At 46.2% G+C, this 25,137-nt stretch overlaps 1 protein-coding gene and 1 long non-coding RNA gene across 4 annotated transcripts in view; one reads left to right on the forward strand and one right to left on the reverse strand.

Moving 5' to 3' along the window:
* LOC110517630 (serine incorporator 4-like) overlaps positions 1-25,137 on the reverse strand; it is a 61,271-nt gene that overhangs the window by 20,898 nt on the left and 15,236 nt on the right. For all 3 annotated transcript variants that reach the window (XM_090222792.1, XM_090222793.1, XM_090222791.1), the window contains exons 2-5: positions 24,721-24,888; positions 15,049-15,227; positions 13,179-13,258; positions 11,077-11,170 (exon numbers count right to left, since the gene is read on the reverse strand). In XM_090222792.1, coding sequence (XP_090078918.1) covers positions 11,077-11,170; positions 13,179-13,258; positions 15,049-15,227; positions 24,721-24,888 — 521 coding nt within the window. The remainder of the gene's footprint in view (positions 1-11,076; positions 11,171-13,178; positions 13,259-15,048; positions 15,228-24,720; positions 24,889-25,137) is intronic.
* LOC149971454 (uncharacterized) lies at positions 17,618-17,961 on the forward strand. Its single transcript, XR_016492328.1, has 2 exons — positions 17,618-17,742; positions 17,901-17,961. It is a non-coding gene; the product is annotated as an uncharacterized LOC149971454 (long non-coding RNA).

Raw genomic sequence — 25,137 nt, forward strand, 5'->3', positions numbered from 1 at the left:
GAGGACAATCCAGAAATACACACATCACCATCAACCTGAGAGGAGAATCCAGAAATACACACATATCACTGTCAACCTGAGAGGACAATCCAGAAATACACACATCACCATCAACCAGAGAGGAGAATCCAGAAATACACACATCACCATCAACCAGAGGGGAGAATCCAGAAATACACACATCACCATCAACCAGAGAGGAGAATCCAGAAATACACACATCACCATCAACCTGAGAGGAGAATCCAGAAATACACACATCACCATCAACCAGAGAGGAGAATCCAGAAATACACACATCACCATCAACCTGAGAGGATAATCCAGAAATACACACATCACCATCAACCAGAGAGGAGAATCCAGAAATACACACATCACCATCAACCTGAGAGGACAATCCAGAAATACACACATCACCATCAACCAGAAGGGAGAATCCAGAAATACACACATCACCATCAACCAGAGAGGACAATCCAGAAATACACACATCACCATCAACCAGAAGGGAGAATCCAGAAATACACACATCACCATCAACCTGAGAGGACAATCCAGAAATACCCACATCACCATCAACCTGAGAGGACAATCCAGAAATACACACATCACCATCAACCAGAAGGGAGAATCCAGAAATACACACATCACCATCAACCTGAGAGGACAATCCAGAAATACACACATCACCATCAACCAGAGAGGAGAATCCAGAAATACACACATCACCATCAACCAGAGAGGACAATCCAGAAATACACACATCACCATCAACCAGAAGGGAGAATCCAGAAATACACACATCACCATCAACCAGAGAGGAGAATCCAGAAATACACACATCACCATCAACCTGAGAGGAGAATCCAGAAATACACACATCACCATCAACCTGAGAGGATAATCCAGAAATACACACATCACCATCAACCAGAGAGGAGAATCCAGAAATACACACATCACCATCAACCTGAGAGGATAATCCAGAAATACACACATCACCATCAACCTGAGAGGAGAATCCAGAAATACACACATCACCATCAACCTGAGAGGAGAATCCAGAAATACACACATCACCATCAACCAGAGAGGAGAATCCAGAAATACACACATCACTGTTAACCTGAGAGGAGAATCCAGAAATACACACATCACCATCAACCTGAGAGGAGAATCCAGAAATACACACATCACCATCAACCTGAGAGGAGAATCCAGAAATACACACATCACCATCAACCAGAAGGGAGAATCCAGAAATATACACATCACTGTTAACCTGAGAGGAGAATCCAGAAATACACACATCACCATCAACCAGAAGGGAGAATCCAGAAATACACACATCACCATCAACCAGAAGGGAGAATCCAGAAATACACACATCACCATCAACATGAGAGGAGAATCCAGAAATACACACATCACCATCAACCAGAAGGGAGAATCCAGAAATACACACATCACCATCAACCAGAGAGGAGAATCCAGAAATACACACATCACCATCAACCAGAAAGAAGAATCCAGAAATACACACATCACCATCAACATGAGAGGAGAATCTAGAAATACACACATCACCATCAACCTGAGAGGAGAATCCAGAAATACACACATCACCATCAACCAGAAAGAAGAATCCAGAAATACACACATCACCATCAACCTGAGAGGAGAATCCAGAAATACACACATCACCATCAACCTGAGAGGAGAATCCAGAAATACACACATCACCATCAACCTGAGAGGAGAATCCAGAAATACACACATCACCATCAACCAGAAGGGAGAATCCAGAAATACACACATCACCGTCAACCTGAGAGGAGAATCCAGAAATACACACATCACCATCAACCAGAAGGGAGAATCCAGAAATACACACATCACCATCAACCTGAGAGGAGAATCCAGAAATACACACATCACCATCAACCAGAGAGGAGAATCCAGAAATACACACATCACCATCAACCAGAGAGGAGAATCCAGAAATACACACATCACCATCAACCAGAGAGGAGAATCCAGAAATACACACATCACCATCAACCAGAGAGGAGAATCCAGAAATACACACATCACCGTCAACCTGAGAGGAGAATCCAGAAATACACACATCACCATCAACCTGAGAGGAGAATCCAGAAATACACACATCACCATCAACCTGAGAGGATAATCCAGAAATACACACATCACCATCAACCAGAAGGGAGAATCCAGAAATACACACATCACCATCAACCTGAGAGGAGAATCCAGAAATACACACATCACCATCAACCTGAGAGGAGAATCCAGAAATACACACATCACCATCAACCTGAGAGGATAATCCAGAAATACACACATCACCATCAACCAGAGAGGACAATCCAGAAATACACACATCACCATCAACCAGAAGGGAGAATCCAGAAATACACACATCACCATCAACCAGAGAGGAGAATCCAGAAATACACACATCACCATCAACCAGAAAGAAGAATCCAGAAATACACACATCACCATCAACCAGAGAGGAGAATCCAGAAATACACACATCACCATCAACCTGAGAGGAGAATCCAGAAATACACACATCACCATCAACCAGAGAGGAGAATCCAGAAATACACACATCACCATCAACCTGAGAGGAGAATCCAGAAATACAGACATCACCATCAACATGAGAGGAGAATCTAGAAATACACACATCACCGTCAACCTGAGAGGAGAATCCAGAAATACACACATCACCATCAACATGAGAGGAGAATCTAGAAATACACACATCACCATCAACCTGAGAGGAGAATCCAGAAATACACACATCACCATCAACCAGAAAGAAGAATCCAGAAATACACACATCACCATCAACATGAGAGGAGAATCTAGAAATACACACATCACCATCAACCAGAGAGGAGAATCCAGAAATACACACATTGATATGTAACTGAGTAACCTAGGGTGGTCTAGCGGTCTAAGCCGCTGCCTCCGGAACACAAATACCGCCCCAGATTTCAACGCACTAGCCAAAGCAGTGTTCTAGCCAATTGCTCAATCAAAACCATGGTCTTGGTTAAGCAAGGGTCATAGTTACGCAGGGTGACTTGAGTGCCCAATGCTTGCTCTGGTGCAGCCAACATACTATAAAACCTAATAACATCATATTAATTGTAGAGTCGTGCAGTTGACTGATGAAAGGTTTATGACACTTAAATACATAAACACATACCCACCAGCAACCATCACTACCATAATAAAGTGCTCATTCAATTGGCTCATGACAGATTGATGGATGATAAATGGATATTAAAATTGTTGTTTAAAATAACATTACGTTGGTAAATGGAAATAACATCTGGATGCCCATTGCCTAATGGGAAATTCGACAGATCCTCTCTCCTCTCTTCCCCATCCTCTCCTCTCCTCTATTCCCTCTCCTCTGTTCCCTCTCCTCTCTTCTCTCCTATATTCCCTCTCCTCTGTTCCCTCTCCTCTCTCCTCTATTCCCTCTCTCCCCTCCTCTATTCCCTCTCCTCTGTTCCCTCTCCTCTCTCCTCTCCTCTATTCCCTCTCCTCTATTCCCTCTCCTCTCTTCTACTCTCCTCTCCTCTCCTCTATTCCCTCTCCTCTGTTCCCTCTCTTCTCCTCTTCTTTCCTCTATTCCCTCTCCTCTATTCCCTCTCCTCTCTCCTATATTCCCTCTCCTCTCCTCTATTCCCTCTCCTCTATTCCCTCTCCTCTATTCCCTCTCCTCTCTCCTATATTCCCTCTCCTCTCCTATATTCCCTCTCCTCTGTTCCCTCTCTCCTCTCCTCTATTCCCTCTCCTCTCTCCTCTCCTCTATTCCCTCTCCTCTGTTCCCTCTCGCCTCTCCTCTATTCCCTCTCCTCTGTTCCCTCTCCTCTCTCCTCTCCTCTATTCCCTCTCCTCTCCTCTATTCCCTCTCATCTGTTCCCTCTCCTCTCTCCTCTCCTCTATTCCCTATCCTCTCTTCCCTCTCCTCTCCTCTCCTCTCCTCTATTCCCTCTCCTCTGTTCCCTCTCTTCTCCTCTTCTTTCCTCTATTCCCTCTCCTATATTCCCTCTCCTCTATTCCCTCTCCTCTCTCCTATATTCCCTCTCCTCTCCTCTATTCCCTCTCCTCTCTTCTCTCCTATATTCCCTCTCCTCTCCTCTATTCCCTCTCCTCTGTTCCCTCTCTCCTCTCCTCTATTCCCTCTCCTCTCCTCTATTCCCTCTCTTCTGTTCCCTCTCTCCTCTCCTCTATTCCCTCTTCTCTCTCCTCTCCTCTATTCCCTCTCCTCTGTTCCCGCTCCTCTCTCCTCTCCTCTATTCCCTCTCCTCTGTTCCCTCTCTCCTCTCCTCTATTCCCTCTCTTCTCTTCCCTCACTTCGACTCTCCTTTCCTCTATTCCCTCTCCTCTGTTCCCTCTCCCCTCTCCTCTATTCCCTCTCCTCTGTTCCCTCTCCTCTCTCCTATTCCCTCTCCTCTGTTCCCTCTCCTCTCTCTTCTCCTCTATTCCCTCTCCTCTCTCCTCTCCTCTATTACCTCTCCTCTCTCCTCTCCTCTATTCCCTCTCCTCTCTTCCCTCTCTTCCCCTCTCCTTTCCTCTCTTCCCCTTTCTCTCCATTCCCCTTTTCTGAAACTCAATATTTTTCTCTTCCCTCACTTCGACTCCTTTCCCCTATTCCCTCTCCTCTCTCCCCTCTCCTCTGTTCCCTCTCCTCTCCTATTCCCTCTCCTCTGTTCCCTCTCCTCTCTATTCTCCTCTATTCACTCTCCTCTGTTCCCTCTCCGTTCTCCTCTCCTCTATTCCCTCTCTTCTCTTCCCTCACTTCGACTCTCCTTTCCTCTATTCCCTCTCCTCTGTTCCCTCTCCCCTCTCCTCTATTCCCTCTCCTCTGTTCCCTCTCCTCTCTCCTATTACCTCTCCTCTGTTCCCTCTCCTCTCTCTTCTCCTCTATTCCCTCTCCTCTCTCCTCTCCTCTATTACCTCTCCTCTCTCCTCTCCTCTATTCCCTCTCCTCTCTTCCCTCTCTTCCCCTCTCCTTTCCTCTCTTCCCCTTTCTCTCCATTCCCCTTTTCTGAAACTCAATCTTTTTCCACTCAAAAACCCAGCATCCCTGACCTGCACACCCTGAGAGAGACAGACTCAACAGACAGGGCAGCTGGTTTAGGTCATTGACAGGGCAGCTGGTTTAGGTCAGTGACAGAGCAGCTGGTTTAGGTCATTAACAGGGCAGCTGGTTTAGATCATTAACAGGGCAGCTGGTTTAGATCATTGACAGGACAGCTGGTTTAGGTCAGTGACAGGGCAGCTGGTTTAGGTCAGTGACAGGGCAGCTGGTTTAGGTCAGTGACAGGGCAGCTGGTTTAGGTCAGTGACAGGGCAGCTGGTTTAGGACAGTGACAGGCCAGCTGGTTTAGGACAGTGACAGGCCAGCTGGTTTAGGTCAGTGACAGGGCAGCTGGTTTTGGTCATTAACAGGGCAGCTGGTTTAGGTCATTGACAGGGCAGCTGGTTTAGGTCAGTGACAGGACAGCTGGTTTAGGTCAGTGACAGGACAGCTGGTTTAAGTCAGTGATAGGACAGCTGGTTTAGGTCAGTGATAGGGCAGCTGGTTTAGGTCAGTGACAGGACAGCTGGTTTAGGTCAGTGACAGGACAGCTGGTTTAGGTCAGTGATAGGACAGCTGGTTTAGGTCAGTGACAGGACAGCTGGTTTAGGTCAGTGACAGGACAGCTGGTTTAGGTCAGTGATAGGACAGCTGGTTTAGGTCAGTGATAGGACAGCTGGTTTAGGTCAGTGACAGGACAGCTGGTTTAGGTCAGTGATAGGACAGCTGGTTTAGGTCAGTGACAGGACAGCTGGTTTAGGTCAGTGACAGAGGGCTCTATTCAGTCTGTATCAGTGAGGCGGTACAGATTGCGCAATAGAAAATGTAAAGATCATTGCCGATTGAGCAGACATATGCAGCACATTTCCCTTAAATTTCAATAACGCTGTAAAGCTGAACTTCCGCCATACGAGAGAGAGAGAGAGAGAGAGAGAGAGAGAGAGAGAGAGAGAGAGAGAGAGAGAGAGAGAGAGAAACAGAAAGGGAGAGAGGAGAGAGAAACAGAAAGGGAGAGGGGAGAGAGAAAGAGAGAGAGAAACAGAAAGGGGGCGAGAGAGAGAGAGAAACAGAAAGGGGGCGAGAGAGAGAGAGAAACAGAAAGGGAGAGGGGAGAGAGAAGGAAAGACGGAGGAGAGAGAGCGAGAGAACAAATAAGAGAAGTTGGACAGAGAGATGGGATGGAGGGAGAGATGAAAAAGCTACAGAGAGAGAGAGAGGGTAAGCAGTAGTAGTGTTGTTTGAGGCCCTCCCTTTGAGGACAGTTTTTATTAAAACAAGTCTGTTGGATTTATACAGCGATGTTGGAGAGGGGAGGAGAGGTGGAGCAGAGGAGACAGATAGCAGGCCAGTGAGGGACTGAGCAGGGCAGTCAAAGTGATATGATACATACTCTATGCTACATGTGTAGCACAGGAGAATGGTGAGGGGAGGATGGCTTATAACTATGGCTGGAATAGAGTGAATGGAGTGGTGTCAAACACATGGAAACCATGCGTTTGATACATTGAATTCATTCCGTTCCAGCCATTACTATAAGCCCGTCCTTCCCAATTAAGGTGCCAGTAGCCACCTGGGATGTATAGGAAGTAAAGGATATGTAATTGTGCTGCACTCTTGTGCCCAGACCATGCCTTCTGAACTTCCCCTTAAAGTTGTATTGCATTGAGTTGAATCATGAGTTACAGACGACCCTGAATGGGAGAAATGGAAACCCTAGCCCACTGCAGCAGCTGCAGAGGAGAGGAGCAGCTCCTAGCTGAAACAGATAAGGACAGGGTAACGTCCAGTCAAACTGCAGCTCCTAACTGAAACTGATCAGTACAGGGTAACGTCCAGTCAAACTGCAGCTCCTAGCTGAAACTGATCAGTACAGGGTAACGTCCAGTCGAACTGCAGCTCCTAGCTGAAACAGATCAGTACAAGGTAGCGTCCAGTCAAACTGCAGCGCTTAGCTGAAACAGATCAGTACAAGGTAACGTCCAGTCAAACTGCAGCTCCTAGCTGAAACAGATCAGTACAGGGTAACGTCCAGTCAAACTGCAGCTCCTAGCTGAAACAGATCAGTACAAGGTAACGTCCAGTCAAACTGCAGCTCCTTGCTGAAACAGATCAGTACAGGGTAACGTCCAGTCAAACTGCAGCTCCTAGCTGAAACAGATCAGTACAAGGTAACGTCCAGTCAAACTGCAGCTCCTAGCTGAAACAGATCAGTACAGGGTAACGTCCAGTCAAACTGCAGCTCCTAGCTGAAACTGATCAGTACAAGGTAACGTCCAGTCAAACTGCAGCTCCTAGCTGAAACAGATCAGTACAAGGTAACGTCCAGTCAAACTGCAGCTCCTAGCTGAAACAGATCAGTACAGGGTAACGTCCAGTCAAACTGCAGCTCCTAGCTGAAACAGATCAGTACAAGGTAACGTCCAGTCAAACTGCAGCTCCTTGCTGAAACAGATCAGTACAAGGTAACGTCCAGTCAAACTGCAGCTCCTTGCTGAAACAGATCAGTACAGGGTAACGTCCAGTCAAACTGCAGCTCCTATCTGAAACAGATCAGTACAAGGTAACGTCCAGTCAAACTGCAGCTCTTAGCTGAAACAGATCAGTACAAGGTAACGTCCAGTCAAACTGCAGCTCCTAGCTGAAACAGATCAGTACAGGGTAACGTCCAGTCAAACTGCAGCTCCTAGCTGAAACAGATCAGTACAAGGTAACGTCCAGTCGAACTGCAGCTCCTAGCTGAAACTGATCAGTACAGGGTAACGTCCAGTCGAACTGCAGCTCCTAGCTGAAACAGATCAGTACAGGGTAACGTCCAGTCGAACTGCAGCTCCTAGCTGAAACAGATCAGTACAAGGTAACGTCCAGTCGAACTGCAGCTCCTAGCTGAAACAGATCAGTACAGGGTAACGTCCAGTCGAACTGCAGCTCCTAGCTGAAACAGATCAGTACAGGGTAACGTCCAGTCAAACTGCAGCTCCTTGCTGAAACAGATCAGTACAGGGTAACGTCCAGTCAAACTGCAGCTCCTATCTGAAACAGATCAGTACAAGGTAACGTCCAGTCAAACTGCAGCTCCTAGCTGAAACAGATCAGTACAAGGTAACGTCCAGTCAAACTGCAGCTCCTAGCTGAAACAGATCAGTACAAGGTAACGTCCAGTCAAACTGCAGCTCCTAGCTGAAACAGATCAGTACAGGGTAACGTCCAGTCAAACTGCAGCTCCTAGCTGAAACAGATCAGTACAAGGTAACGTCCAGTCAAACTGCAGCTCCTAGCTGAAACAGATCAGTACAGGGTAACGTCCAGTCAAACTGCAGCTCCTTGCTGAAACAGATCAGTACAAGGTAACGTCCAGTCAAACTGCAGCTCCTAGCTGAAACAGATCAGTACAGGGTAACGTCCAGTCAAACTGCAGCTCCTAGCTGAAACAGATCAGTACAAGGTAACGTCCAGTCAAACTGCAGCTCCTAGCTGAAACAGATCAGTACAAGGTAACGTCCAGTCAAACTGCAGCTCCTAGCTGAAACAGATCAGTACAAGGTAACGTCCAGTCAAACTGCAGCTCCTTGCTGAAACAGATCAGTACAAGGTAACGTCCAGTCAAACTGCAGCTCCTAGCTGAAACAGATCAGTACAAGGTAACGTCCAGTCAAACTGCAGCTCCTAGCTGAAACAGATCAGTACAAGGTAACTTCCAGTCAAACTGCAGCTCCTTGCTGAAACAGATCAGTACAAGGTAACGTCCAGTCAAACTGCAGCTCCTAGCTGAAACAGATCAGTACAGGGTAACGTCCAGTCAAACTGCAGCTCCTAGCTGAAACAGATCAGTACAAGGTAACGTCCAGTCAAACTGCAGCTCCTAGCTGAAACAGATCAGTACAAGGTAACGTCCAGTCAAACTGCAGCTCCTAGCTGAAACAGCTCAGTACAAGGTAACGTCCAGTCAAACTGCAGCTCCTAGCTGAAACAGATCAGTACAAGGTAACGTCCAGTCAAACTGCAGCTCCTAGCTGAAACTGATCAGTACAGGGTAACGTCCAGTCGAACTGCAGCTCCTAGCTGAAACAGATCAGTACAGGGTAACGTCCAGTCGAACTGCAGCTCCTAGCTGAAACAGATCAGTACAAGGTAACGTCCAGTCGAACTGCAGCTCCTAGCTGAAACAGATCAGTACAGGGTAACGTCCAGTCGAACTGCAGCTCCTAGCTGAAACAGATCAGTACAGGGTAACGTCCAGTCAAACTGCAGCTCCTAGCTGAAACAGATCAGTACAGGGTAACGTCCAGTCAAACTGCAGCTCCTAGCTGAAACAGATCAGTACAAGGTAACGTCCAGTCAAACTGCAGCTCCTAGCTGAAACAGATCAGTACAAGGTAACGTCCAGTCAAACTGCAGCTCCTAGCTGAAACAGATCAGTACAGGGTAACGTCCAGTCAAACTGCAGCTCCTAGCTGAAACACATCAGTACAAGGTAACGTCCAGTCAAACTGCAGCTCCTAGCTGAAACTGATCAGTACAAGGTAACGTCCAGTCAAACTGCAGCTCCTAGCTGAAACAGATCAGTACAGGGTAACGTCCAGTCAAACTGCAGCTCCTAGCTGAAACAGATCAGTACAGGGTAACGTCCAGTCAAACTGCAGCTCCTTGCTGAAACAGATCAGTACAAGGTAACGTCCAGTCAAACTGCAGCTCCTAGCTGAAACAGATCAGTACAGGGTAACGTCCAGTCAAACTGCAGCTCCTAGCTGAAACAGATCAGTACAAGGTAACGTCCAGTCAAACTGCAGCTCCTAGCTGAAACAGATCAGTACAAGGTAACGTCCAGTCAAACTGCAGCTCCTAGCTGAAACAGATCAGTACAAGGTAACGTCCAGTCAAACTGCAGCTCCTTGCTGAAACAGATCAGTACAAGGTAACGTCCAGTCAAACTGCAGCTCCTAGCTGAAACAGATCAGTACAAGGTAACGTCCAGTCAAATTGCAGCTCCTAGCTGAAACAGATCAGTACAAGGTAACGTCCAGTCAAACTGCAGCTCCTAGCTGAAACAGATCAGTACAAGGTAACGTCCAGTCAAACTGCAGCTCCTAGCTGAAACAGATCAGTACAGGGTAACGTCCAGTCAAACTGCAGCTCCTAGCTGAAACAGATCAGTACAAGGTAACGTCCAGTCAAACTGCAGCTCCTAGCTGAAACAGATCAGTACAGGGTAACGTCCAGTCAAACTGCAGCTCCTAGCTGAAACAGATCAGTACAAGGTAACGTCCAGTCAAACTGCAGCTCCTAGCTGAAACAGATCAGTACAAGGTAACGTCCAGTCAAACTGCAGCTCCTAGCTGAAACAGATCAGTACAGGGTAACGTCCAGTCAAACTGCAGCTCCTAGCTGAAACAGATCAGTACAAGGTAACGTCCAGTCAAACTGCAGCTCCTAGCTGAAACAGATCAGTACAAGGTAACGTCCAGTCAAACTGCAGCTCCTAGCTGAAACAGATCAGTACAAGGTAACGTCCAGTCAAACTGCAGCTCTTAGCTGAAACAGATCAGTACAAGGTAACGTCCAGTCAAACTGCAGCTCCTAGCTGAAACAGATCAGTACAGGGTAACGTCCAGTCGAACTGCAGCTCCTAGCTGAAACAGATCAGTACAGGGTAACGTCCAGTCAAACTGCAGCTCCTAGCTGAAACAGATCAGTACAGGGTAACGTCCAGTCAAACTGCAGCTCCTAGCTGAAACAGATCAGTACAAGGTAACGTCCAGTCAAACTGCAGCTCCTAGCTGAAACAGATCAGTACAAGGTAACGTCCAGTCAAACTTGCGCTTCTATGGTTGGAGGATGTGGCCTGTCCTTCTCCAGCACAAGGACCCCCCCCCCCCTACACACACACACACACACACACACACACACACACACACACACACCTCTCCCTGCTCTCCCTCCCCTCTCACCAGTTCTTGTTCCAGGTGTGGGCAAATGCTGTGATGAGACTGAGTTGGATGAGGATGAAGGCAAATCCTCCCACCACGCCTACGTAGTGCCAGGCTGGGAGAGAGAGAGAGAAATGGAAAGAGAGAGACAGACAGAGAGAAACAAAAAGACAGACAGAAAGAAACAGGTTTGCTGTCTAACTCACTTGATGCAGGCCCATTCTGAATGTGTGTATAGTCCAAATGTACTTTTTAAATTAAATATAGGCATACGTACCAGTCAAAAGTTTGGACACAACACATTCAAGGGTTTTTCTTTAGTTTTACTATTTTATACTTTGTATAATATAGTGAAGACATTACAATTATGAAATAACACATATGGAATCATGTAGTAACACAAAATAAATGTAAAAAAAAATCTAAATCTAATCTCTATTTGAGATTATTCAAAGTAGTCCCCCTTTGCCTAGATGGCAGCTTTGTACACTCTTGGCATTCTCTCAACCAGCTTCATGATGTCGTCACCTGGAGTGCATTTCAATTAATAGGTGTGCCTTGTTAAGAGTTAATTAGTGGAATGTATTACCTTCTTAATGCATTTGAGACAATCAGTTGTGTTGTGACAAGGTGTGGGGGGTATACAGAAGATAGCCCTATTTGGTAAAAGACCAAGTCCATGTTATGGCAAGAACAGCTCAAATAAGCAAAGAGAAACGACAGTCCATCCTTACTTTAAGACAAGAAGGTCAAAAAAGTTTATTCAAGTGCAGTCGCAAAATCCATCAAGCGCTATGATGAAACTGGCTCTTATGAGGACAGCCACAGGAAAGGAAGACCCAGAGTTACCTCTGCTGCAGAGGATAAGTAAATTTGAGTTACCAGCCTCAGAAATTGCAGCCCAAATAAATGCTTCACAGAGTTCAAGTAACAGACACATCTCAACATCAACTGTTCAGACGGGACTGCGTGAATCAGGCCTTCGTGGTCAAATTTCTGCAAAGAAACCACTACTAAAGGACACCAATAATAAGAAGAGACTTGCTTGAGCCAAGAAACACGAGCAACGGACATTGAAAATATGTCCTTTGGTCTGATGAGTCCAAATTTGAGATTTTTGGTTCCAATCGCTGTGTCTTTGTGAGACACAGAGTAGGTGAACGGATGATCTCTGCATGTGTGGTTCCCACCATGAAGCATGGAGGAGGAGGTGTGATTGTGTTGGGGTGTTTTGCTGGTGACACTGTCAGTGATTTATTAAGAATTCAAGGCACACTTAACCAGCATGGCTACCACAGCATTCTGCAGCGATTTGCCATCCCACCTGGTTTGCACTTAGTGGAACTATCATTTGTTTTTCAACAGGACAATCACCCAACCGCAACCCAATTGAGATGGTTTGGGATGAGTTGAACTTCAGAGTGAAGGAAAAGCAGCCAACAAGTGCTCAGCATATGTGGGAACTCCTTCAATACTGTTGTAAACCATTCTTCATGAAGCTGGTTGAGAGAATGCCAAGAGTGTGCAAAGCTATCGTCAAGGCAAAGGTTGGCGACTTTGAAGAATCTAAAATATAAAATATATTTTGATTTGTTTAACACTTTTTTTGGTTACTACATGATTCCATATGTGTTATTTCATAGTTTTGATGTCTTCACTATTATTCTACAATGTAGAAAATAGTACAAATAAAGAAAAACTGGAATGAGTAGGTGTGTCTAAACTTTTGACTGGTACTGTATATGAGAGTGTTTTCTTATGTGTGTGTTGCAAAACACAGTTCCTCATCAAGAATAACATACTGTAGTCATCTATTAAATAATGAACTTATAGCACAGAAGATTCTGAGGCAGAGGAACAGCCATAAAACATGTAGAATCTGAAATCAGTTACTGTGTCACGATGAGATTTACTGCTGCTAGCACAACACTATCCAACCACAGAGAAATTTATGGTGGCTTGACTGCAGGGTGAATCTCGTGAGATGATGAGTAGGTCTACAGTGCCCCCTATCAGTATTGAAATATAACTGCACCTATTGCTTTCAGCTAGGGCAATTCTGTGTTGAAAGTTTAGCAATGTATTCTAAGAGGGAATCTTGATTGTGTGTCCAGGCTGCTCACCATGCAGGAAGGACTCAGTAGGGATGAAGAAGGCAGCAGTACACATCCCAAGCAGGGTGATGAACTTCAGAAACCAGAACCTGCATTTGGACCAGAGAGGACCAGTTATATGGTTGTATGCCTAACATTCGCATAATAACATGTTTTTGATATGTTTGTTTGAAACCACCTAGGGACAACTACCCACCTACAATATATACTGCCCTACATACAGAGGATGTGCAGACGAAGAGCATCTTCGTTAAGAAGCTGCATGACACAAGGGAAGTGAATGGAGGAATAGCTGAGTAGGCAGGTCTAAGGGAAGTGAAGCTGTAATCACCTTGTATAGTCTTGATCGATTACAGTATTTCAAACCTGTACAGGTCAAAACACTGATCTCAAGTTAGGATTCTGCCCCTAGTGCGCACTGAGAAGTGCCCAGGAGTTCCAGGGCCCTGTGGATGACTGTCTGGCTTCTCATTAATAAGAGCCTTATGGGAGATATGCCACAGAGGGCCAGCTAGAGGCCATGCGTCTCTCAAAGGGTAACCCTCCCATCCCCAACCCCCCCTAGAGCGCATCACTGCTCTATTCAACCCACCTAGAGCCCGTCACTGCTCTATTCAACCCACCTAGAGCGCATCACTGCTCTAATTAACCCCCCTAGAGCACATCACTGCTCTAATTAACCCCCCTAGAGCGCATCACTGCTCTATTCAACCCCCCTAGAGCCCGTTACTGCTCTAATTAACCCCCCTAGAGCGCATCACTGCTCTATTCAACCCCCCTAGAGCGCGTCACTGCTCTAATCAACCCCCCTAGAGCGCGTCACTGCTCTAATTAACCCCCCTAGAGCCCGTCACTGCTCTATTCAACCCCCCTAGAGCGCGTCACTGCTCTATTCAACCCACCTAGAGCGCATCACTGCTATAACCAACCCCCCTAGAGCGTGTCACTGCTCTAATCAACCTCCCTAGAGCGTGTCACTGCTCTAATCAACCCCCCTAGAGCGCGTCACTGCTCTAATCAACCCCCCTAGAGCGCATCACTGCTCTAATCAACCCCCCTAAGAGAGCGTCACTGCTCTAATCAACCCCCCAGAGCGTGTCACTGCTCTAATCAACCCCCCAGAGCGCGTCACTGCTCTAATCAACCCCCTAGAGCGCGTCACTGCTCTAATCAACCCCCCTAGAGCGCGTCACTGCTCTAATCAACCCCCCTAGAGCATGTCACTGCTCTAATCAACCCCCCTAGAGCATGTCACTTCTCTAATCAACCCCCCTAGAGCGTGTCACTGCTCTAATCAACCCCCCAAGAGCGTGTCACTGCTCTAATCAACCCCCCTAGAGCGCGTCACTGCTCTAATTAACCCCCTTAGAGCGTGTCACTGCTCTAATCAACCCCCCTAGAGCGTGTCACTGCTCTAATCATCCCCCCTAGAGCGTGTCACTGCTCTAATCAACCCCCCTAGAGCGCGTCACTGCTCTAATTAACCCCCCTAGAGCGTGTCACTGCTCTAATCAACCCCCCTAGAGCGTGTCACTGCTCTAATCATCCCCCCTAGAGCGTGTCACTGCTCTAATCAACCCCCCTAGAGCGTGTCACTGCTCTAATCAACAGCACAGCAGTGGACAGTATCACAAGCTGGTTAAAAAAAGGACACTGGTGCATTGGTCAGGCAGGTGAGGAATAGGCCCACGTAGCCTCAAATAGACTTGTTGATATTGACGTTAGTACTGTACTAGTGGGACAGGTGTTACACGATGTATTAGCACAAAACACCTTAAAGTGGTATTACATGTAGAACGCAAACTTTCATTCACATATACGCCATGGTAGTTCTCCTGCGTCTCCCCAATATAAATTAACCTTCAGGGCTACTGCTGACCCATTGTGGATGAGCGCTCTGAAGTCCTGGCTGGACTTGACATCGATGAGGAACAACGCCATCATCAGGTAGAAGCAGGCAGTGCCGAAGCAGACCCTGTAGACCGCTGAGTAGCCAACCAGCATCTCACAGTGCCCTCCGCCATGAGCCTGGTCACACACCATGTTGAAGAAAGGCACCTGAAACACACAAACACACTCTTTTATGGTGTGTGTGTGTGCACGTTTGTGAGCGTGTGTGTGTGCGTGTATCTCTCTTTTTAAGTGTGTGTGTGTGTGTGTGTGTGTGCCCGTTTGTGAGCGTGTGTGTGTGCGTGTGCGTGTATCTCTCTTTTTAAGTGTGTGTGTGTGTGTGTGTGTGTACATGCATGTACAGTATATGTGTGTGTAACCTAGAGGTTAGGTAGTGGAAGCCTCCAGGCCTTTCTCTGTCTGTCTTTGGGAGGAAAATAGTGTATTGAAATTATCCTGCAGCCTACTGCATGTATCCTTGGCATAGCGATTAACCAGACACTTATTGAATGTGACATGACACAACAAACATAACTAGTATTATCATTGGCACACATTATGAGTGGATTTACACCACAAAAAGTGACAGGGAGAGAGTAGGTATGCATCCCAAATGGCACTCTATTCCCTACATAGTGCACTACCATGGGCCCTGGTCAAAAGCACTAGTAATGTATGGCACTCTATCGTAATTTTGGTAATTTATACATGAATAACTTTTACAAAATGTATTCATATATAGTTTTTTTATACATCTGTGTCCATATTGTTCATGAGTTTCTATTGGATAGAACATACGGTTCAAGAGAAAATAGCCTAAATGAATGGGAAAAGCATCTAACCAACAATGGCATTATTTGTAATTAACTCTGCAACTCTTCCAACTGTTTACTTTTTTCACAACTGTCACCAGTTTGATGCCAAAACACTGACAACAAATAAATACATACTGACATAGTCAAATAAATAGAAGTGTGTAAAAACAAATATAAAGGATATTTCATGCTGAAACCCTCATGTTAAACACTAATGGTATTCACTAAGTTGATGGTTTATATTTAGGATCATGTTTTACAGCTTTGTTGTTCTATTTCTTATTTGAAAATCATCTTATTTAATTAATTCATAACTGTTACGTGATAAGGCCACAGAGGGCCAGAGATAATTACAGACACCTGTAGTACCCAAAAGGCCCACTTACAGATTTTATCAAATCCTTGAAAGATACCAAAATTCTGGTAGTTCACTAATAAACTCTGAAAGTTTCCAGTGACATACCCTCCCTTTGCAACCTTACTTCTTACTGACTCTTTTTGTGTGTGGATGGGACCAACACTACCTATTGAAACGTACTTAACCGACTACATACTACACTTGCCTGATATCCAAACGGGAATCCATGTTCTGTTTCTCTCCTAAATGTTTCGCTGCTACACATTCAAGAAATCAGTCTGGCCCTTGGATGGCACACGTGAGGGTTTGGATGGCACACGTGAGGGTTTGGATGGCACACGTGAGGGTTTGGATGGCACACGTGAGGGTTTGGATGGCACACGTGAGGGTTTGGATGGCACACGTGAGGGTTTGGATGGCACACGTGAGGGTTTGGATGGCACACGTGAGGGTTTGGGTGGCACACGTGAGGGTTTGGATGGCACACGTGAGGGTTTGGATGGCACACGTGAGGGTTTGGATGGCACACGTGAGGGTTTGGATGGCACACGTGAGGGTTTGGATGGCACACGTGAGGGTTTGGATGGCACACGTGAGGGTTTGGATGGCACACGTGAGGGTTTGGATGGCACACGTGAGGGTTTGGATGGCACACGTGAGGGTTTGGATGGCACACGTGAGGGTTTGGATGGCACACGTGAGGGTTTGGATGGCACACGTGAGGGTTTGAATGGCACACGTGAGGGTTTGGATGGCACACGTGAGGGTTTGGATGGGATGTGTGAGGGTTTGGATGGCACACGTGAGGGTTTGGATGGGATGTGTGAGGGTTTGGATGGCACACGTGAGGGTTTGGATGGGATGCGTGAGGGTTTGGATGCCACACGTGAGGGTTTGGATGGCACACGTGAGGGTTTGGATGGCACATGTGAGGGTTTGGATGGCACACGTGAGGGTTTGGATGGGATGTGTGAGGGTTTGGATGGCACACGTGAGGGTTTGGATGGGATGCGTGAGGGTTTGGATGGCACACGTGAGGGTTTGGATGGGATGCGTGAGGGTTTGGATGGCACACGTGAGGGTTTGGATGGGATGCGTGAGGGTTTGGATGCCACACGTGAGGGTTTGGATGGAACACGTGAGGGTTTGGATGGCACACGTGAGGGTTTGGATGGCACACGTGAGGGTTTGGATGGCACACGTTGTAACTGACAGTTAGACTTACAGGTTATGTCGTTGTCCTTTGTTTGAATTGTTTACGTGGCCGCTGTGCGGGGGAAATGATAATACAAGCGGAACTACGTAGCTAATACTGTTGTAACGGGATCCTTATCGTAGCAACACACTTTTGGAGGGAAGGCAATCCTGCGCTGCGTTAGCTAAGTTTTCATGTCATCGGGTGTAGTTCATAAAGGTTGAAGAGTGTATGTTAGGATGAAGTGTGAATTCATGCCAGGAATAATAAGTGTGAAGTTTGATTTCCTCCCTTCTGTAATAAGCAGCCAATGAGGTATTTTTTCCTTTATTCATGTGTTTAATCTGAACCCGTTATAACGCCGGATAAACTGTTATGTATGTAAGCACTTCAGAGTTATACCAAGCTAATAAGTCACTCGTAAGATAAGGTTGTAAGAGTGTGCTTAACTGTATTTTTCATTTACTTTATAGTTCTCACGGAAGGTGATAATTCTGACTAAAACTACAGAATAAAGCCGCCAGTTAAAATCAAGGAACGGTTGTGCTCGTGGTTACTGAAGGGAGCTACAGTGAGAACTCAATGCTCTTCACGAGCAAGAGAGAAAGAAGAATCTCATCCATCTGTAAAACGTCTACAAGATTCCCAAATCCTGGTAGACCCTGTCACCTGCCAGATAAGAGTTTTGCACCTACCGGCAAACTAAGAAGAAAATCTCCACATAAGGAAGCATCGTGAGGCAACATAAGGTCAAGACTAACAGGAAAGTCAGACACGCAAGTACAAGTCAAGGTGTTTGAAGGTGGTCCTAGCCTTGTGAACAGCTAATAAGAGACTTTAAGATTACAATTCATAAGGACTGGAGATAGTTGTCTATTTCATAAAGACTCTGGTATTATGCATTTGCTCTTTCTATCTTAATGTATCGCTGGTATGTGTATTACTGAAAAATATTATTTGATAATTACTAAAAATATATATATAGTTACAAACATTAAGGGTCAGCGTACACCTATTAATTCTATTTTCACCTGTAAGTTAATAGTGTAATTGTTTGGTAAGGTGTTTGTTCAAGCCTTTGTTACAAGCATTATACATGTTTATACCACGTACTAAGGTTTAAATTACAGTGAATTAGAGTATAAATTACCTACTCCCTTATCCAAACCTTAACTAGAATTGATTTGACTTGATTTAGAATGTCAGAAAGAGGTAGTTTCACTAAAGGTGATAGAGATGGGGTGGGTCAAGTTGAGCAGCTGCAGCAACACCTCGCAAACTTTGAGCCTTCATCAGAACAAACAGAACAGCAGGAAGAGGCCCAGACTGGTGTGGAGTCACTTCGGCCAGCGAATGATGATACAGAGGCTGCTAATGAGATAGCACAACAAGAGCCACGAAAAGGTGAGAGGGTCCGCAGGTTAACTGAAAAGGGTAGAGAATTGCGCGACGAAAGGTGGAGACAGCTCGAACATCGTTTCAGGGTCAGCTATGAGAAGTGGAAGGCTCTGGTAAAGGAAGCAAAACTGTCACTGACAGGCTGTTGCTCTGAAGACCTACTAGAAGACCTCTTAAACAAGATTAGCCATACCTCTACAGAGCTAAACCTTGTCTATGTAAATTTGCGTCAAATTGACATTCCCGACAACGATATACGACGCAGAGTTGATACTTGTGAAGCAGTTACAATGTCTATTATCAAGACTGTAAGGTGTCATTTAAAAGGCAGGGAAGAAGGTCAAAGTAACCAGATAGAGTTGCACTGGAAGGACAGCAATTCCTTGTGCATGTCCGAACTCTCACATAAGTCAAGTCTCAACTATCAGCCCTCAAGTGCTTCCTCCCAGTCTCAAAGCAACTCAAAGGTCAACTCCAGACGCTCAAGCGTGTTATCTGTCAAGAGACAAGAGGCTGCAGCGGAAGTTGCTGCTAACCAAGCAGCTTTAGAAGTAATGGTTAAGCAAGAACGCCAACTAGAAGAGCTTCAGAGACTCGAAGATGAAGATAAGAAGAGGACAGTGGAGCAAGAAGCTGAGGCTGTGAAACGCAGCTTAGAAGAAGCTAGGCTGCAAGTCAAGTTAGAGGTAGAAAATGCTGCCAGACGAAGGACGCTAGAAGACAAGCGTAGAGAGTTAGAGCGCCTAGAAGTGCTCAAGAAACTAAATGCTGCCAAGGCGCGAATGCAAGTGTATGAGCAAGATGAAAACTCAGAGGACGAGAAGAGAGAACTACTCTCTAACTGCAAATCTGTGAAAGAAGTCATGCACAGAAGTGGCTCATTTCACAGTCTCTCACCACAACATGTTGCGACAAGCACACAGCAAGAAGATGGCACCAAGACCATGTTCAGGTTACTAGCGGAATCAATCAGTGAAAGCCGCCTCCCCATACCAGAACCAGTAACATTCAATGGAGAACCACTCTCGTTCACTGACTGGAAGGTCTCTTTTCAGACTCTGATAGACAGGAAGAACATACCAGCAACTGAGAAGATATATTACCTGAGAAAATATGTTGGTGGGCCTGCCAAGAAAGCCATCGAAAGTTACTTTATGTTAGGAACAGAGTCAGCCTACTATGCTGCATGGACCATTCTTGAAGAAAGGCACGGAAACAAATTCCTCATCGCCAAGTCCTTCAGAGATAAGCTCAATGCATGGCCTAAGATAGGATCCAAGGACAGTCTTGAACTTAGAGACCTTGTAGACTTTCTTCGCAGCTGTGAGGCTGCTATGTCTCAGAATAAGGGCCTGGAGGTGCTTAATGACTGTAATGAAAACCAAAAGATCCTCGCTAAACTTCCAGATTGGCTAACTTCAAGATGGAATAGAAAGGTCATAGACATCTTAGAAGAAACTGAGATCTTTCCAAGCTTCAGTCAGTTTGTGAAGTTTCTCACGAGAGAAGCAAAGATCACTTGCAATCCTGTCACATCCCTTCATGCTTTGAAACCAAGCGAAGATGGAAAACCTAAGACGCCAAGGATTCAAACCCTGGAGCAAGGGTATTAGCAACTAACTCTGATGAGAAAGATACTGTTACTAGTTGTGTCTTCTGTGAGAAGTCAGGTCACAGTCTCCACAAATGCTGGAAGTTCATGGACAAGCCCACCGCAGAGCGACAGAAGTTTGTTCAAGAGAATAAATTGTGCTTTGGCTGTTTAAGGCCTGGGCATCGCTCAAAAGATTGCGATAACAGGAACACCTGCGACACGTGTCAGAGGAGGCATCCATCCTGCCTGCACGAAGATCGTACTAAGGAAAGGTTAAGGGATAGGAAGAACCCACAAGATAAGGGGACAAGAGCGTCAAGTGAGGCCATATCTAACAGAGTCTTAAGGGGCATTAACAACACTCACACCTCCACAATCATTCCAGTATGGGTGTCAACCACAAGTGAGCCAGATCGTGAAGTTCTTGTGTATGCACTTCTTGACACCCAGAGCGACACCACTTTTATCCTTGAAGAGACAACAAAGGCTCTCAATACAAGGAAGGAGCCAGTCCAACTGAAACTCTCTACAATGGCTTCAAGGAATACCATTGTGCCCTGCCAGAAGCTGTCTGGTTTGCAGGTTAGAGGGCTTTACTTGGAGAAGAAAATCCCTCTGCCAACGACCTACTCGAGAGAGTTTATTCCTGCAAACAGAGATCATATTCCTACTCCAGAGACTGCAAGAGCATGGTCTCATCTTGAACACATTGCAGAGGAGATTGCTCCTCGACAGAGCTGTGATGTCGGTCTCTTAATTGGCTACAACTGCTCCCAGGCTCTCCTTCCAAGAGAAATTGTGTCTGGTAAGGGAAATCAGCCTTTTGCTCAGAGAACAGATCTTGGCTGGAGCATAGTCGGCTATGGAAATCCATGTATCGACTATGGCGACCCTATTGGAGTGAGTCATCGGGTTATCGTTAGACAGGTGATGCCAAGCCTTCAATCTTCTTCCAACCTCACAAATCAAGTACACTATGTTTGTAGAACATGTGTAAGAGAGGTAATCACAACACTGGACATTATCAAGACGCTTGAATCTGACTTCAACGAGAGAGCTGCAGAAGAGGACCTCATATCTCAAGAGGATATCCGGTTCCTGAAGAAAATGAAAGAGGGCATCAGACGTAAGGACAATGGACATTATGAGATGCCGCTGCCGTTTAAGGAAGAAAGACCCAATCTGCCGAACAATAAAACATGTGCAGTTCACCATCTCAAGTGCCTGGAAAGGAGGCTAAAGAGAGACAAGCAGTACTACAAGGACTACACAGCATTCATGGAAAAGACCATAGCTTGTGGAGATGCTGAGAAGGTCTCCAAAGAGGAAGTTAACAAGCATCCAGCATGGTACATCCCGCACCATGGGGTTTATCACCCACAAAAGCCGGAGAAGATACGCGTCATCTTTGACTGCTCAGCTAAGTTTCGAGAGACGTCCTTGAATGACCATCTCCTTACCGGTCCAGAGTTGACACATTGCTGGGCGTCCTTTGTCGTTTTTGTAAGGGTCCAGTTGCAATCATGTGTGACGTAGAGCGCATGTTCCACCAGTTTCATGGGAAAGCAGAAGACCAAGATTATCTACGGTTCCTTTGGTGGGAGAACGGAGATCTAGAGTCTCAACCCTCAGTGTATCGTATGAAGGTCCACTTGTTCGGCGCAGCTTCATCTCCTGGTTGCGCCAACTATGGTCTCAAACATCTTGCTGCCGGAGGACGAGGAAGCTTCAGCGAGAAGTCTATCCAGTTCATAGAAAGGAACTTTTATGTTGATGATGGGTTGACGAGCGTATTGTCTGAAGCTGAAGCGGCCCAGCTGGTGAAAGAAGCAAGAGAGCTTTGCAGCATCGGCAAACTTCGGTTGCACAAGTTTATCTCTAACAGCAAGGAAGTTATAGCCACAATTCCCAAGGAAGAATGTGCCGAGGGTGCCAAAGACCTGGATATGGCTCTGGGTGAACCACACATGGAGAGAGCGCTTGGTATACTGGGGTGTGTCGCATCAGACGAGTTCCAGTTTAGAGTAGTTGTCAAGGAACGCCCACTCACAAGAAGAGGAGTGGTGTCTACAGTATCCTTTGTATATGATCCGCTTGGGTTTGTGGCACCCTTTGTCCTGGCAGGGAAGCAGATCTTGCAGCGGATGTGTCGTGACAAAATCGACTGGGATGACCCCCTTCCAGATGACCTACGTTCCCAGTGGGAATTCTGGCTCCAAGGTCTACTAAACTTGTCTGAAGTAAGGATCCAACAAGGCTACTTGCCATCAAGTTTCAAGGAGGTGCAGAGTTATGAGCTCCATCACTTCTCCGACGCTAGTACCTCATGTTATGGAGAGTGCTCATACCTCAGAACAATCAACACTGACAGAAATGGAATAAAGACAGAAGAAACGCAAGGATTAATGACATTGTCATCTTGCAAGATGATACTGCACCACGCAACCAGTGGAAATTGGCAAAGGTTACAGAAGTTTACCCGGGACAGGATGGCCGGGTGAGAAGATTCAAGTTACTGATCAGCCCTGATCAACTCAACCCTAGATGAGAGAGGTAAACGCATCACCAAACCCACCTATCTGGAGAGGCCCATCCATAAGACAGTCACCCTCCTGGAAGCCGATCAAGAAACCTGCAGACCCCTTTCACAGAAATCACAGGTGATTGGTGGGAGTGTAACTGACAGTTAGACTTACAGGTTATGTCGTTGTCCTTTGTTTGAATTGTTTACGTGTCCGCTGTGCGGGGGAAATGATAATACAAGCGGAACTACGTAGCTAATACTGTTGTAACGGGGATCCTTATCGTAGCAACACACTTTTGGAGGGAAGGCAATCCTGCGCTGCGTTAGCTAAGTTTTCATGTCATCGGGTGTAGTTCATAAAGGTTGAAGAGTGTATGTTAGGATGAAGTGTGAATTCATGCCAGGAATAATAAGTGTGAAGTTTGATTTCCTCCCTTCTGTAATAAGCAGCCAATGAGGTATTTTTTCCTTTATTCATGTGTTTAATCTGAACCCGTTATAACGCCGGATAAACTGTTATGTATGTAAGCACTTCAGAGTTATACCAAGCTAATAAGTCACTCGTAAGATAAGGTTGTAAGAGTGTGCTTAACTGTATTTTTCATTTACTTTATAGTTCTCACGGAAGGTGATAATTCTGACTAAAACTACAGAATAAAGCCGCCAGTTAAAATCAAGGAACGGTTGTGCTCGTGGTTACTGAAGGGAGCTACACACGTGAGGGTTTGGATGGCACACGTGAGGGTTTGGATGGGATGCGTGAGGGTTTGGATGGCACACGTGAGGGTTTGGATGGGATGCGTGAGGGTTTGGATGGCACACGTGAGGGTTTGGATGGCACACGTGAGGGTTTGGATGGCACACGTGAGGGTTTGGATGACACGTGAGGGTTTGGATGGCACACATGAGGGTTTGGATGGCACATGTGAGGGTTTGGATGGCACACGTGAGGGTTTGGATGGGATGCGTGAGGGTTTGGATGGCACACGTGAGGGTTTGGATGGGATGCGTGAGGGTTTGGATGGCACACGTGAGGGTTTGGATGGAATGCGTGAGGGTTTGGATGGCACACGTGAGGGTTTGGATGGCACACGTGAGGGTTTGGATGGGACGCGTGAGATGTGGGATGGCACACATGAGGCCATTGGAGAGGGACTTGGTATAGTGAAGTGTGGGGATATGTTTTCCCAAATGCAATAGATAGTGTAAGGACCCTTCCCTTTCTATGTCATCCTATTGGTTGTGTGGTGATTAGCAAGTTTGCCTGTGGGCTGGAAAGACCAGGGTTGGAGACCTACAAGGTGCTGCTGTTCTAATGCACTAATTCAGAGCTCTCCAATCCTGTTCCTGGAGAGATACCCTCCTATAGGTTTTTCCTCCAACCCCAGTTGTAACTAACCTGATTCAGTTTATCAACAAGCTAATTAAATAGAATCAGGTGCGCTAGATTAGGATTGGTAGAAAAAAATCTACAGGACGGTAGCTCTCCAGGAACAGGGTTGGAGAGCCCTGCACTAATTTACACAACAAGACATTTAATTTAGTTACTCTCAAGGTGCACGTTTGCCAGCCTTCGCTAAAGTAGTAATGTACTAACCTTGGTTAACCCAGAACTCAAATCTTGCATATTAAGTAGTCTGACCACAATAGATTACTAATGTACTAATGTAATTGAATCAGGACAGGAACACTTTATAGCACCTCAGAGCAAACAAAGTGCTCAGACATGATGGAACTTTGTTGATCCCCAAAGGAGGACATGACATCAGACACTCACATTGTCCCGGACAGCCTCGGAGACAGTGCGTGAGAGCATGAGACAGGAGACGGCGCAGGCCATGATGTGGAAGAGTGTGTACATGATCCTCGTGCTGGACGATGACTTCACCGGGGGGCAGAAGGAGCAGCACAGTGAACACGGGGCCGGGCCACAGCAGCAACATATCTGTGGAGAGGAGAGAGATATGTTCACATATATATCTGAGAGGAGAGAGGAGAGGAGAGGAAGAGAGAATATGAGAGAGGGGAGGTGAGGGGGAGAGGAGAGAGATATGTTCACATATATATCTGAGAGGAGAGAGGAGAGGAGAGGAGAGGAAGAGAGAGAGGAAGAGAGAGAGAGGAGAGAAGATGAGAGAGGGGAGGGGAGGGGGAGAGGAGAGGAGGGTACCTACCTGAAGAGAGGAAGAAACCT

This window comes from Oncorhynchus mykiss, chromosome 26, assembly GCF_057628025.1.
Source record: "Oncorhynchus mykiss isolate SJ-2025 chromosome 26, ASM5762802v1, whole genome shotgun sequence".
NCBI lineage: Eukaryota > Metazoa > Chordata > Actinopteri > Salmoniformes > Salmonidae > Oncorhynchus > Oncorhynchus mykiss.